At 53.1% G+C, this 15,373-nt stretch overlaps 1 protein-coding gene across 1 annotated transcript in view; it reads left to right on the top strand.

Annotated features, from left to right (window-relative positions):
• Positions 1–15,373, top strand: part of SUSD4 (sushi domain containing 4) — a gene marked incomplete at both ends in the record, with an annotated part of 129,638 nt that overhangs the window by 86,098 nt on the left and 28,167 nt on the right. The window contains 3 exons of the mRNA XM_080825171.1: positions 4,111–4,323; positions 10,219–10,392; positions 13,737–13,925. Coding sequence (XP_080681297.1) covers positions 4,111–4,323; positions 10,219–10,392; positions 13,737–13,925 — 576 coding nt within the window. The remainder of the gene's footprint in view (positions 1–4,110; positions 4,324–10,218; positions 10,393–13,736; positions 13,926–15,373) is intronic.

The raw sequence follows: 15,373 nt of genomic DNA, 5'->3' as shown, positions 1-15,373 counted from the left end.
CCCACCCATCCATCCATCCTCTATCATCCCCCCATCCACCATCTATCTGTCTACTCACCCACCCTACTCATCCATCTACCATCCTCCATCCATCCATCCATCCATCCACCCATCCCCCATCCATCCATCCATCCATCCATCCCCTCATTCCCCCATCCACCCACCCACCCATCCATCCACCTACACGTCCATCCATTCTCCATTGTCCCCTCGTCCACCATCCTCCATCCATCTATCCCCCCATCTACCCTTCCATCCACCTGTCCATCCATCCTCCATCATCCCCTTATCCAACATCCTCCGTCCATTCATCCACCCATCCATCTATCCATCCATCTACCATCCTTCCATCCACCCACCCACCCAGACATCCATCCTCCATCATTCCCTCATCCACCATCCTCCAACCATCCATTCACCCATTCATCCATTCATCCTCCCTCCCTCCCTCTATCCTTCCCTCCTTCCATCTCACCCTCCCTCTCTCTGTCCTTCATTAGCAGCACCTGTGGCATGCTGGAAGTGAAGGATAAGACATGGTTCTCCAACCCCAGGAGTTCACAGCCCAGTGGCAGAGGCTGTGAGGCAGAGCACAACACTGCCAGTGTGAAGGGTGCTCTAGGAGAGCTGGGCACAGGTGCCTTGATGGGAAGAGAGGCTCCTGGTCATACTTTGCAGAGGGAGGGATGGCTCCTGGGGAGGTACTCATGAGCTAGTCGCAGAGGGTGGATACACCATGGGGACCATCCTTTCCTCAGTGGGGGTTCTGAAAAACCCTTTCTTGCCTTAGTGGAAGTCAAGGCCCTCCTATAGGGCTGGGTCCCCTCTCCACCCACACACCTGCTTCCCCATCTGCTCCTCATTTGCAGTCTTTCTTTCTCCCTGCTGTATGGACATGGGTTCAGATCTCTTTCACTCTCAAATTTTAATACGGTAACAGGAAAGCCCCTCCCTTGACCCTAATGCAGGGTTGGCTTGTGCCCTGTGATCTTCTGTCCCCATGCAGCACTATGAATGGGCAGTGCACATTCGCTGCAGCCTCCCCCTGACACATGGGGAGGCAGGCTCCCCCAGACCCATCCAGCCCTGTCGCTGCCCTGGCTCCTCCCTCTGCAGCCAGCGGCTGCTTATTGCGCCTTTGCCCAGCTGCCTGCCTGGGGGCTGAGACATCTCCCCTTGTCTCTGCAGCCTTGCTCAGGCCATCTTGTGTTCTCATGCCCTTGGTGCCTGCCTGTGTCTGAGGCATGTGTCGTCCTCTCCCTGTTTTTGTTCCCAGGAGACTGTCCAGCTGTGCCTTCAGCTGCCACCTTTGTGCATACATGCAGCTCAGGACATCATGGCTTCAACTTGGCTCTCCAGCTGGTCTCCCCCACCTGGCCTCGGTGTCCTGAGGACTCAGACTCATTGTATCCACCTGCTACACTGGGACTGGTCCCCAGGCCGGTCTTTACCACGTCCCCTCTCTCTGTGTGCAGGCTCAGCACCCAAACCTGGCAGCTGTGTCCTTGACGCCTCTCTTAACCCATTCCCCTACCCCCCAGCTGCTGTCCCTTTGGTCCCTGAATTCATGCATCTGGGTCCTTAGTATCTCCCGCAGCCTTGAGACTCCGCATACCTCAACTGCTGGCCCTCTCAGGAGCCGGACTGGCTGCTCAGAGCTGTTTGGAGAGCTTTCCAGGAGGACAGCCCTTCCCCCACCCACCCAGAGAGTGCCTGGTCTGTGGATCTGCCTTTCACAAACCATCTTCCAGATCCTGGTGCAGCTGGGGTCCGGGAGGCATTTCTGATGGTCTTTCTGCCTCCTGAGGGCTCTGTGCAAGTCTGTCCTCTGCCTGGGTGTGAAGGGGCTGAGATACCAGTCTGCTCCCAGTCGTGCCTTTGTTCAAGTCTCAGTCTCTGGGGTTAATATCCAAAGTATACGAAGAACTCACACAACACCTAAAAAATAAATAATACAGTCAAGAAATGGGCGGAAAACATGAACAGACATTTCTCCAAAGAAGACATCCAAATGGTCAACACACACATGAAAAAATTTTCAACATTGCTCAGCATCAGGGAAATACAAATCAAAACCACAGTGAGATAATACCTCACACCAGTCAGAATGGCTAAAATTAACAAGTCAGGAAACGACAGATGTTGACAAGGATGCAGAGAAAGGGGAGCCCTCCTGCATTGTTGGTGGGAATGCAAGCTGGTGTAGGTACTCTGGAAAACAGTATGGAGGTTCCTCAAGATGTTAAAAATAGAGCTATCTGATGATCCAGCAATTGTGCTACTAGGTATTACCTAAAGCAAATGACAACACTAATTCAAAAAGATAACATGCACCCTGATGTTCATGGCAACATTATCTACAGTAGCCGGGGTATGGAAGCAAGGCAAGTGTCCACTGATGGATGAATGGATAATGAAGGTGTGGTATACACACAGCAGAATATTACTCAGCCATCAATTCTGGAATGAAATCTTGTCATTTGCAAGGACATGGATGGAGCTAAGGGGGAATTATGTTAAGTGACATAGTCAATCAGAGAAGAAATACTTTATGATTTTGTGGTATCTCAAACGCAAAACAAGAGGAGAAGCAGAGCCCTGAGTACAGAGAACAGACTGGTGGTTGCAGAGGGGAGGGAAGAGAGGGATGGACGATGGGGAGAGGGAAGTCCAGTTTCCAGGAATGGGATGAATAAGTCCCAGGAGGGAACAGCAGAGCACGGGAACACAGTCAGTGCTGTTGTCACAGTGAAGTGTGGTGATAGATGGCAGCCACGCTCATGTGACCGCAGCGTAACGCACACACTTGTTGCATCACTGTGTTGTGTGCCTGACACTAATGTCACAGCTTGTGTCCACTGCACCTGAAACAACCAAAACAGCACAATAGTCTCCACTCCTCCACATCTCTGCTGCCTGCATCAAGTCCCAGCCCTGGGCCCACATGCGGCGGTCAGGGTCAGGGTCCATCTCCAGCTCCCCCTGCGTTGTACCCCGGGGCTCCTGCTAGAAGGGCTGTGCCCGGCCTGGCAGAGCCATCCCTTTTCCTGGATTGAGCTCTACCATCCGCACTCCTCTGGTCCCCGCAGGCCCGTCCTCCCTCTGGCTGGCTCCCTGGGGGCCTCAGCCCTCCCCTGCTCTCTGCATGTATCCCAGCCCCCTGGGGCTACCTGAGGCTGTCAGACTCTGAGGGCTGACGTTGACCAGCCCCCACGGAGGGGGCACCCTACACTCTGCTGCAAACTGAAGACACGAAGCCAGCATGTTCCTGCTCTCCACCCCCACCAGTGTTGATCCCTGCCCCTCCTTGGGTCATCTTGTGGACCCTCAGGATGCCCATCTTGCTCCGTGGATCCACACTGCTTCCACATAGCCTGGCTTTCGAAGGTCACCCCTTCCCCTACGTGGGGTGATGGTAGAGTCTGTGGGAGTCCGTGGGCCTTCACTCCTCGCTGGGACATGCGTGGGGGTGACGTGGGGCAACGGCAGATTCTGAGGGTCACAAAGATGAAGAGGTGACTCGTCCTTGGAGGGCTCCCAGCTCAGCACTGGTGGCGGTTGAGCTCTTGTTGGAGCACAGAAAGGGTGGCTGGGAGGTTAGGAAGGTACCCAGATCCTCGGGAAGTCTGGATGAGGCCTGGCGGGTGGGGCTGGGGTGAGGGGCAGGGAGGAGACGGTGTTGGTGGCTCAGGCCTGTCCTGTGAGACAGCCAACCCTGCCAGTCCTACATCCTCGGTTCTGTCCCTGAAATGTCCCTGAAATGTCGTCTGTCCTGCTGGGTGGCTCAGACTCCGCACCTCCTCCCCGACCCTCCCGCCTCACCCCCACTGCAGCGTCTTGCACAGTGTGGTTCCCTGTGTGGCTTCCTTCTCCCCTGCCCCTTCCCGAGCCTCCGTGAAGGGCTGTAGTCAGCCCGTGGGCCAGAGGACGCTAACGGGCGCTGTTCTAAGCAAGAAGCCAGTGTGGCACACAGCAGAATGCAGACGTTCTGGGCCGACTGGAGTGGCTAGGTGCTCACGGTGTGTGACAGTGTCCGTCACAGATGCAGGAAGGCCCCCAGCCTCGGAAGCGCATATTCAGAGGCTCCTTTTCTTCTCTCTGTCAATGTAGGGTTCGATGACCTTCCGGTGTGTGCTGACCCAGGCGTCCCCGAGAACGGCTTCAGGACACCCGGTGGAGGGCTTTTCCTTGAAAGGTCTGTCACCCAGTTTCACTGCCAAGACGGGTTCACGCTCAAGGGCCCTACAAAGAGGCTGTGTGTGAGACATCTCAATGGAACCCTCAGCTGGATCCCCAGCGATAAGCCCTTCTGTGCACAAGAAGGTAAAGTGCCCACCCCATCCATGGAGGCTGCTCGTGGGGCTGTGGGGACCAGCCGCGCCAGCCCAGGGGCCTACCCCACATGCTGGCAGGAGAGCATTGTGGCCAGGCCGGGGGTAAAGGAGGCTCGGTGTCACAAGTCACCGTGTCCCTCCTCTACTGCGATGACAACCCAGGTCCTGGTTTCTGTCGAGGCAGGAGAGCAGCTCAGGTCACTCGAGGGGTGCTCACTGCTGCGTCCCTAGCCAGCCGCGCACTTCCAGCCCCGGTGCCTAAGAAAGCAGAGTACGTGCTGCTCAGACCTGCCTGTGGAGGCAGGGACATGTGGTACTCGGAAGATCCGCTCAGTCACCGTCGCATCTGTTCCAGGCGGGGTTCGATAGGGAGACAGGGTGGCACAGTGGGGATTTGTTTCCAGCAGTTACCCTATGGTCCCTTGTCACTGCGAGGTATCTGTCTACCTCTGGCAAGCGTGGCGGTGTCTGCTCTGTGTGGTTCATGCTGCGTGGGTGCTTGTGAGTTTAGAACACTTCTAGGAGGTTACCTGGCAGCAGGCAGGGGGCTGACTGTCTCCGTGGCAGGCTGGGCTGATGCAGGGGAGGCAGTGCCGGTGTAGGCAAGGGCTCCGTCTCTCTGCCCACCACCCCTGACCGTGGGTGTGGACGGAGCTTTCCTGACCCTGACAGCTCACTGTTTCTCAGGCTTAGCATAGCCCGTGTTTATGGAAGTCTTCAAAGCACTGAACTCAACCATCACTGAGCACAGGTGAAGGCTTCCCCAAGCTGAGAGCATGCGTGGTCTCTGCTTTCATTTTTGAGGTCTTTTTCTAAAAGAGTCAAAATGAAAACAAAGAACTAAGGTGAACTAAATCACACAGAGAAGGACAGGTGTGTGTGACAGCTGGAATCTCAACAACAAAACAAATGAACAAGTAAGAGAAGCACTGGAATGAACATGGCTGTGGGAGGGGTGGGTGAGCGGGGCTGAGAGAGCTCCAGCTGTGAGGTGGGTCGCAGGAGGGAACATGCGCCCGGGAGTACTGTCTGTGGTACTGTGACCATGGTGTGTGGGGACAGACGGGGACACCCCTGGCGGCACTGTCGGAAGTTCTGAAATACGGAATCACTGTGGTTACGCCTAAAAGCAAGAGGACGTGGTTGGTCAACTATACTTCAATTAACAATGGTCAGTGTCACCATTGAGAACGGGTGCTGTGGGACTGGGGTAGATGCTGTGTAGGGAAGGTGGCTCCCTGTGTTGCAGTTAGGAGTCTGTGTCACATGATACAGAACGCTTCTCTATATTTATTGAGATACGCATGTGGTTTTTCCTCTTTAACTTTGCAGTCTTGCAGGTTACACAAGCTTTCTCTTGAAAATCAAAACAAATTTTAAAAAGGATTTTAGAAATAAATGAATATTTTCTGCTATGCGCAGCCCATGCAGGCTGTGGTTTCCATAAGGTTTTAGTAATGAAAAGTTTATTTGGTTTTGTAGATCGACTTCCCTGATAAGTCCTTTGGACCAAGATACTCAGCATTTAAAACCCAGACAGGCTCAGGAACATATCAGGATGATCAGAACACGCAGGCTCCAAGAATATTGCGCGGAGACAAAGGCCTTCTATTGTTTTATCATCCTGGGAAACAGATAGCTTATCTAAAAGACAATCTCTTTCCAGCCCTGTCCTAACTACCTAATGAAGTATGCCCCAACTTATAAGGCCTTCATCTCCCCTTGCTCTCTGTATCTCAGACACTTGGACCTTCCTGTGTGTGTGTGCTTTAAAGATTGTATTTATTATTTATATGTCAGAGAGAGAGCGCGCAGGAGCAGAGGGAGGGGAGCAGAGGGAGAATCAGACACTGTGCTGAGCCAGGAGCCCGATGCAGGACTTGATCCCAGGACCCTGAGATCATGACTTGGGCCGGAGGCAGGTTTCACCGACTGAGCCAGCCAGGTGTCCCCCTCCTGTGTGTTTTTAAGGACACTCATGTTCTCCTGGCTTTTGCACCTGCTCTCCCTCCCCCTGAAGCTGCCTTCTCCCAGACCCGCGCGATGAGGCCACCTTGCCATGTGGCCCTGCATCATAAATGTCATCTCCTCAGGGTGCCTGTCCCATGCACCTGGATTCCAGGGGCCCCTGGTAGGTCCCTGTGACCTCAGCACCTGTTCCTCCTCATGCGAGTTAGTCTCTAGCTCGAGGATTTGCTAACTTGTTAGCGGCCTTCTCCATGCGGCAAGGGTACGATTCCTAACTCTCCGTGCCCAGCACCTGTGGCTGGGTGCTCAGCGAGTCACCAATGGATGGATAGATGGTTGGATGGATGAATACCGAGCATTATAAATGCAGGTGTAAACAAAATCCAACAACATTCTTTACAGCGAGACTTCCAGCACCTTTCCTGTGTGGATATGAATGCTGTGTCTCCAGGGTGGATTACTTAGTCACGTTCCTGGAAACACTTTTTAGGGAGAATGGGTGTCAGAAGTTGGCACTTGAAGGAATCAGATTCATGTTCACATATAACCGACATTTTAAAAGGACAGTAAATATTGGTCGTGATATGTATTCTTAGAACTTTGCCTTTTCTGCTCCCTAGGACCCTGCTCTGTGCTAACTAATGTTATCTATTAATTTGTTCTTAGGTATAACTGTGTAATATCACCTTAATATCCCCTCTTTGATTTCTTTATATTAAATCCCCTATTACACGAGCAGGACTCAGATGCAGTGATGGGGTGGTCTGGGGAGAGAGGATGTCTCGAAGTGGAAGCTTTGCAACCTCTCAGTTGCATCCCCAAAGTGCCCGTTTGTGTCAGTCTATGTAGGGTTTGATCACATCCCCACTCCTGCCAGAGTCAGATACCGATGGAGCTTTATCTGTCATCCTTGGTAACAGCATTTTTGGAGCGGCTTTTAAACATTCTTTCGGCTGACAGGATGCACTCATACTGTAGAAAATTTCTCTTATTTCTGTTTGAAACTTCAGAACTGATGAAGATTATATGTATTCATTTTGGGGCACTAAAGATCCTGGCTTATCTGTTTCCATAGACATGAAATGCATAGTCACGTCCGGCTAAGGATGGCTGGCTGGGCCAGACTCATCTTCAATCTCCCCTCCTCTGGTGGGGGGTCAGGTGCCAGATGCCAGATGCCAAGGGTAGGATCTTAGCTCAGCTCTGGGGGGCCGACTTCTGTGAAGCTACAGCTGGTCTGTTTGGTTCTGTCCTTTATCTGGGCCACAGCCCTCCTAGCCTCCTGGCCATAGCTCTGGTGCCTTTTCCCAGCTCCCTGGTGGGTGCATGCCTCTGTCCCGTAGCAGCCAGTCCCCATGGTGACTCCATCATGAGCAGAACTTGGGAGGCCGTAGCGCCCTGGGATCCTTGGGCCATGTGCCCCGTGGCAGCCCCCAGCTCCTGGCTCTGGACACAGGCGTCTGGTCAGGAGTTCAGAGCACTCCGTGTGAGTGCTGCCTCTGCTCAGCCAGCGGCCACGCGCCCACGGGCCCCAGGGTCCCTTCTGTCCATTGGCTTTACTCCCTGATGCTGGCTGCCTGCTAAGGACCTGGGTCAGCTCCCGGAGAAGTCGGAAGCCAGTCAGGGGAACAGTGGCTTTGTCGCATAAATCAGCACCATGGGGTCAGTTGGCAGCTGGGGTTTTACAGAGGGGCGCCTGGATAAAGGTGTTTTTATTTGCTGTGAGTAATGCCTGCATTAGCACTACTGAGAAACGTGATTCCCCATTTCCATTAAGAAGGCAGCAGTGGTACAAACGTGGTGCTCCGAAGGGGCCCGTGCACCCGAATGTTTATAGCAGCAATGTCGACAATAGCCAAACTATGGAGAGAACCTAGATGTCCATCAACAGATGAATGGATAAAGAAGATGTGGTATATATACACAATGGAATACTATGCAGCCGTCAAAAGAAATGAAATCTTGCCATTTGCCACGACGTGGATGGAACTAGAGGGTATTATGCTTAGCGAAGTGAGTCAGTCGGAGAAAGACAACTATCATATGATCTCCCTGATATGAGGAAGTGGAGATGCAACATGGGGGGTTTGGGAGATAGGAAAAGAAAAAAATGAAAGAAGATGGGATCGGGAGGGAGACAAACCATATAAGACTCAATCTCAAGAAACAGACTGAGGGTTGCTGGGGGGAGTGGGGACGGGAGAGGGTGGTGGGGATATGGTCATTGGGGAGGGTGTGTGCTATGATGAGTGCTATGAAATGTGTAAACCTGGCGAGTCACAGACCTGTACCTCTGGGGATAAAAACACATTATATGTTTATTAAAAAATTTAAAAATTAAAATTAAAAAAAAGGCAGCAGTGGTGTGCCAAGTTGTCACTTGCCTTGTGACTCCAGTTGGGATCATTCTGGCATTGACTTTGGGGGAATTTGTCTATTCTGGTAGAAAAATTATTGGTTAAACGTGAGAGGTTGGAAACCCCTTTCCACAGTTTGAAGCTCAAAAATGAGAGGTCGAACTAGAACCAGAACAGTTTTCCATCAAGGATGCTTCCTGCTGAAATTTGCAGACAGAGGGATGACAGGGGTTGTCCTGGGGCTCCACAGCCCCACTTCCTCGACATTTCTTCTTTACCAGCCATGTGCGGAGTCCCGGAGTGCTGCGGGCATGTGGGAGAATGCAGGGGCGTAGTCCCTGCTCTCTAGCTAATGTGGAGATAAAAGCAGATGCCGCACCCAAGCCTTGACTTTGAATGACCCTGGGAAGGCAGCAGATGGCTGTATTCCTGTGCTCTCCCTTCAGCCCCAGCCTGCCCCATTGCTGACATTCTGTTTTCTAGAGTCTGTTGTCAGATTCTTCATTGGTCCCTGTAAACCCAGCCCCAACCCCACATCAAAACTCCCGGGATGTGCTTTTTAAAGCCACCTGTGTTCCCTGCCGTGGGCTGCTGGTGTCTCTTCCCTCCGCAGCTTCAGGACTCCCGGGCTCAGGCCTCAGAGCCAACAGTTCATGGTCAAGTCTCCCACTGAGACCATTCCAACCATATGGTTGATCCAGAAGGCTTTCGGGAGTGGCTGAGAAAACCCAGTCATAGAGCATTGAGAAACTCTTAGAGAAAGTTTCTGTGATTGTCAAAACGCTGTTCTTGGATTTTGCTTCATTTTTGAAACTTGCGAAGCTTGGAGCACAACCCCTCTGTACCCCTTCGGTCTGGCGGCACAAGGTTATGCGGGGACACACACTGAATTGGGAGGAGACCATGTTCGAAGTGGGGGGTTGTAATTTATCCACTTTATTTTATCTCTTAATCATCTTCTATGTGGACTCCCTGTTCCTGCGCCCCCGACACTGGGCTGGCTGCCTCCCTTCCGAGTCTGTATTCTGCTCCAGCCTGCTTCCAGGAGGCAGGTCACCTACCTGTGGGGGCCTCTGTGGTGTCGGCGGTTGCATGTTCTGCCATGTCATTACCCACGTGGAGCGGATCAGGTCGAAGGCCGGCACCAGCAGGTGGGGCCCCAGCTTGTCCCCCACTGTTGTGCAAGGCCTTTTTTCTTTCTTCTTTTTTCTGCAAGGCTTTTCTTCTGCGCCAAGGCAGAGGTGGTGGGCTGGGTGGGACCCGTAATGGGTCATTGTGAGCCCCCAGCTCTTGTCCTTCCTCTCTTATTTCCAAAATCGCCTGAGGCTCCACTGTGAGGTGTGAAGGGTTCCAGGCTGGAGGTGAAGCTCCTTTCATGGCTGGATTGGGACATCTTGTCCTCTGTCCCCTCCAGACCCGGGCCTAGCAGTCAGTATGCAAGGGCCTTTTATCACAGGGAAGCCTGAGGCTGGGTCTGAAAATAAGAGCTTTGAGCCAAGCTGGGAAGCACAACAGGCTGAAATTTAAAAAAATAACATGTCCTTTTTACACCTTTGCAGATTGCCGTATCCCTCAAATCGACGATGCTGAGATTCATAACAGGACATACAGACATGGAGACAAGCTGATCGTCACCTGTCACGAGGGATTCAAGATCCGCTACCCTGATCTGTACAACATGGTTTCTCTGTGCCGTGATGACGGGACATGGGACAACCTGCCGCTCTGTCAAGGTAGGGGCGCAGGCTGGGAGCATGTGCATGTCTCTCCACTGGGACGTGGAGGGAAGCAGGGCCCGCTGGCTCTGGCCTTGGCGTCCCCACACTCTCCCTGCAGTCCCCACCAGCCCCACGTGCCCGCTGTGAGAGCCCAGACCAGAAGAGCCTTTGTTCTTGAGCATGTTGGCTTCTCCTTCATACTGAGAACCAAAAGTCTTTTAAGAAATAGGCGTTTTGTAACCGGGCTGCGAGCATGATGATGAACTATGGCATTTTTAATGAAAACAGCAGAACGTTTATACTTATTTCAGTGGTGGTGAGGGTAGATTAAAGGCGAATCTTTACAGAGGCTACTTTTCTTAACGTTATCCGTTTTTATAATGCATGAGGAGCAGAAAAATAATCAAATTCAGATTTTATCCAAACTACACAGTAAATATGAATCCTCTTGCCTTTTTAATATTTGCCTGGGCCAACATGGAGGACCCTATTTGTGAAAATAAGTCCTCGTGTGCACATTAATTCTGTTTTTATTTTTTTGACGTGTGGCTTGAAAGCCAGTGCATAATTCATTCTTCGGGGAGCAGGCTTGTTTGCACTGGAGCCTTGGCATGTTCCAGTTGAGACGAATGCTAGTGCTGGGCTCGAGGTCATGGCTGGCAGGCTCTGATATTACTCTGAGTGCCCTGGGGTCGGAAATGAATTATTTCCTTCTGTGAGGGCTTAAGAGTCAGGGCCCTTTGCAGAAACAAAGGCTCTGGATCGGGAGGACCAAGGGCGGCCAGGCCACCCCCTTGTGCGCTTCTCTGCTGAAACTCCCCGTGCCACGTGGCCTGCACAGATGACATTTCCAGGGACACATGTGCTCTGGGGGCACTTCTGGGGAGGCTGTGGAGAGTTGTCGCGTGATCTGAGGTTGGGCTGAATGTTCACGTGAACGTTACCAACCACTGGTCCCTTTCCTTTCCCGGGCCAAGAATGCTCCCTCAGATGCCAGCCCCCTCTGCCTTCATGAATCCTGTATCCCCCCCTGCCCCCTGTTCTCCTGCCCTTTCTAGAGGCTTCTTCCTCTTAAGTCTTGCAAATACCACGCACCTCTTTAGTTCTTTAGTTCTTTTGGTCCCTATTATTTCTTAAGAAATGCCTGAGGGTGGCGTCCTCATCAGGGGCTCAGGTGTGGCCTCCTGCTCGCTCGCCAGGCCCCTCCATCCACCACCCTGCGCTCGCATCTCAGAGCGTCGCCCAGAGCCGGCTGGTTGCTCTTGGAAGGTGCCCTTCCTTGGATAGCACCATCACCCACACCACTCTCCCTCGGGGTGTGTCCCCTGGTCTGCACCCTGACCTCATCTCCATGCAGAGGCAGGTGGGGGTCTGGTTGCCTGAGCGGGGGCCTGGCCGCCCGAGCAGTGACTGCCTGGATCGGCATGGGCGTGAGGGGTCTGGCGGCCTTAGACGGCCTGACACCTTGGAGCCACAGAGGGAGCATGACTCGCCCTAAGCATGACATCTAGTCCTGTGGCTTTTTTTTGTACATCCAGATCTGGGGGAGAGAGCCTGACAAGCCAGCTCACCATTGCCTGGAAGTGCAAATAGAGATTGCACCAAGCTATTGTGTCAAAGCCTGGTGTCTGCTGCCACGCTTGGGATGGGCTGTCCCCAGCTAAGGAGCATATGTCTCTTTCCCTGGTTTACTACTGGAATTACAACCCCTTCTGGCTTCTTTTGGGGCAGGCGAGCAGGTGGGCATGTTCCAAGGCCATGTTTTCCTTGGGAACTTTGTGTTTTGGAGAGTAGTGTCCAGACGCCTGCTGTTCACTGTGGGTCTGTCCGTTTTTTATTCAGGGGACTCCAGCTTCTCCGTGGGGCGGCCAGGAACGACACTCCTTCTTGGGAGGAGCCACGGGCACTGTCCCTTGTGCCAGCTCATTTGAACGGCACTTAGGGACTCTGATACGGTCAATTGTTCATGTTGACATGCTTGTTTTTCTCAGTTACGGATTCTGTTTATTCCTGAGTCCCAACCTCCCCCTGCTCCCTGAATTTCACTTTTCCTGTGAACACAGTCCATGTTCAGCTCAAATGGTAAATCCTTCCAGGCTGAAAGGAGAACGGATGTGGCCACGTGTCTCAGATGTGGTCTGGGTGGTGGTAGGTCCGTGGATCTCTGTGGCATGGGACACTGTCGGCCCCAAAGGGAGCATCTCCCTAAGTTCTACATGCCAGGGCTGCCCTGGCCTCCTCCTGGTCTCATGCCAAAACATAGATCCCACGTACCAGCTCACTGACCAGGGCAGTCGGCAGAGCATGAAGCCGTTCGAGGCTCAGAATGTCAAAGCAAGCCAGCTCGGGAGCAGAGCTCAGACATCTGCTGCCGTGGGCATGCTGTGATCTGTGCTAGGCGACTGGAAGGGAGAGTCGGGATTTCCATTATACGTTATTTACTTCACACACAATTAGTTCTCCACGGGAAGAGCCCCAGTTCTGCAGAGTCATTATTTCCTCTAGTGAGACCACTGACACTGACAGGAAATGCCAGGATCGCAGCAGGGGCCACACAGAACGGGAATCTGTGCCACTGGGAATGTTCCCCAGGCAGCTTGGGTTTCGACACGGAAAAGCAGCTTCCGTTTGGCAGAAGCAGAAGTGTGGGGACACAGGCAGCATGGAGAATTCTGGGTGTGCTGTGGGAGCTTGTGGCGCCCAGCCCCTCGCCTGCCGTGCATGTCCTCGGGCTCCGCACAGACCCAGACCAGGAGCCCTGCGGGAGGGCCCAGAGGGGTGTGTTCTGAGACACCCTCTTTCTGGGTAGTTCTCAAGGCTGAGAACCATGTCAAGTGCACCTAAAATGCAAATCGATCTTCACGTGACATCACACGGGGTCGGCAGGCCCCTGCCTCACAGTCCAAGCAGGGGAAGGGGGTTTGTGCTGCCACCTCCTCAGACCCTCCAGGTGTCCCCATCATTGAAACAGTTGGGGTGTATGTTTGCTGCACAGCACCTCAGTGCTTCTCACCCCCAAGAGCATGTTGGCATCACCTGGGGAGATTTTAAAAAGTCGGGGTGCCCTGGCCGTGCATAGACCTAGGGCTCGCAGCCAAGATGGTGTTGCTTAAAGGTTCCCGGGTGATTCTGAGATGTGTCTGGGGCTCCCTGATCCCAGATGCCTCCCTGTTCCCCTGGGCCTCTCTGTGTGGTTTGCAAGCGTGACGCCAAATTTTGCAACATGAATCGAACAGGAAAGTGGGTACGGGCGTCTAGCTGAAGAGCCCTTTGAGGCGGGCAGGAGGCCAGGGTTTTGCGGGTCTCTTTGGTGCAGAGGGGACCAAGTGCGACTGTCCCTCCTCTTTTCCTTGCCACAGGCTGCCTGAGACCTCTCGCCTCTTCCAATGGCTACGCGAACATCTCCGAGTTGCAGACCTCCTTCCCCGTGGGGACGGTCATCTCCTACCACTGCTTCCCTGGGTACAAGTTGGAGGGGGCCGAGCACCTCGAGTGCCTACACAGCCTCATCTGGTCGACCAGCCCACCCCTGTGCCTTGCTCTGGAAGGTAATGCGTCCACTCTTCAGGAGGGCGACTCAGTTACAGCGGGTGCTCCTGCGGGAGGTGACGAGCTGGGAACCCTGGTCAGCGTAACTCCCGTTCCCTGAGTGCACACGGCCCTGAGGTGGGCCGTGAGGCTGGTCATCCCCCAAGAGGCAGGACCTACAGCTAGTCGTAAAACAGGCTTCCCTGCTCTGAGGCTTAAGGGGATGAAAGAGAGGAGCTTCAGGCATCAGAGGTTAAACCGTAAAATATTACCAAGTTAAGTGAAATGTCCTAAAAAATTAATTTTCTCTGCACGAAATGAAAACAGACTGTATTATGGCGTCGTTCATTTTTCCCTTGCTTTATTTTGTTGTCCATGCTTCTCCCTGTTCCCGTGCATTTTATGGCTTGGCTCGAGCCGTGGCTGGCACACGCTGGGAAGCCTGGAGCCGAGGGCTCCTTTCTTCCTGTTCTTCTCAAATGTGTGTCATTACCCTGAGCAGTGGTTCACAGTAGTGAGGGAACAGGGCATCCAGGGACAGCAGCAGGCCCGGGTCTGAGGGGTCTCCTGCTGACGAAGGTGGGCATACTGGTTCAGCTCTCAGTTTCATGTGGGTCTTGAAATTATGACTAAAGTACACACACCATTTTGCGTGTTGGCCTCTGAGCACAGTGTGCAGGAAGGGTCTACAAGGGGGAAGAGGAAAACAGAAGCAGGCTCCAGTTAGGAGCCCCCCAGAGCTTTTCCTGGAAACAAGACACAATCACATGACGTTCTTTCAAGGGTGTGCATGCAGCAGGGAAGATGCCACTGGGCCATGGGTTGTGTGGAGTGCTGACGGCCAAAAGAGGCCGGGGGGGCGTCCTAAAGCAGTGCTGGGGGGAGGGCAAGTGGGGGCCCCTGAGACAGCAGCAGGCATGCCCTTGTGAGTCCGGCCCCCACCCGTCCCAGGTCCCTGGGGTTGGGCCTCCAGTGCATGTGGCAGGTAAGACACAGTATGCCTGGTGAAAGCTGAGTTTCAGATAAATGACAAATCATTTCTTAATTTGAGCGTGCTCTCAATATTGCATGGGACTTAACTCATTTGTTAAATTCTCAATTCAAACATAACTGAGCACCCAGTACTTTCGCCTGTTAAATCTGGGGACCCTCACCTGCAGGGATGGGGTGTCCCCCATGTAAGAAGTGCAGGCAGGTAGAGGTGAGCCTGGGCCATGAGGAAAGAGGCTCCTCTGGGCCTGGGGGTGTCTCGCTGCTCAGAAAGCCAGAACTAGATTGGGTGGACGGTGTCATGGTTACGATTCTATCAGTCCGAGATGCCTGTTTCAAGATCTTGACAAGTTTGGTTTAAATGTTTTTTGATCGGTTACCTTCCTGTAAGCTTCATTTTGAAACTTTGAGAGCTGTTTCTGTGGAGTCTGGAGGATCTGAAGGGAGCAAATAAAACAGACCCTAGTGTTAGTAGCTG

This window comes from Martes martes, assembly GCF_963455335.1.
Source record: "Martes martes genome assembly, chromosome: 15".
Classification (NCBI taxonomy): domain Eukaryota; kingdom Metazoa; phylum Chordata; class Mammalia; order Carnivora; family Mustelidae; genus Martes; species Martes martes.
Note: the sequence above shows the minus strand (reverse complement) of the source record. Positions and strands in the feature narration are given on the sequence as shown.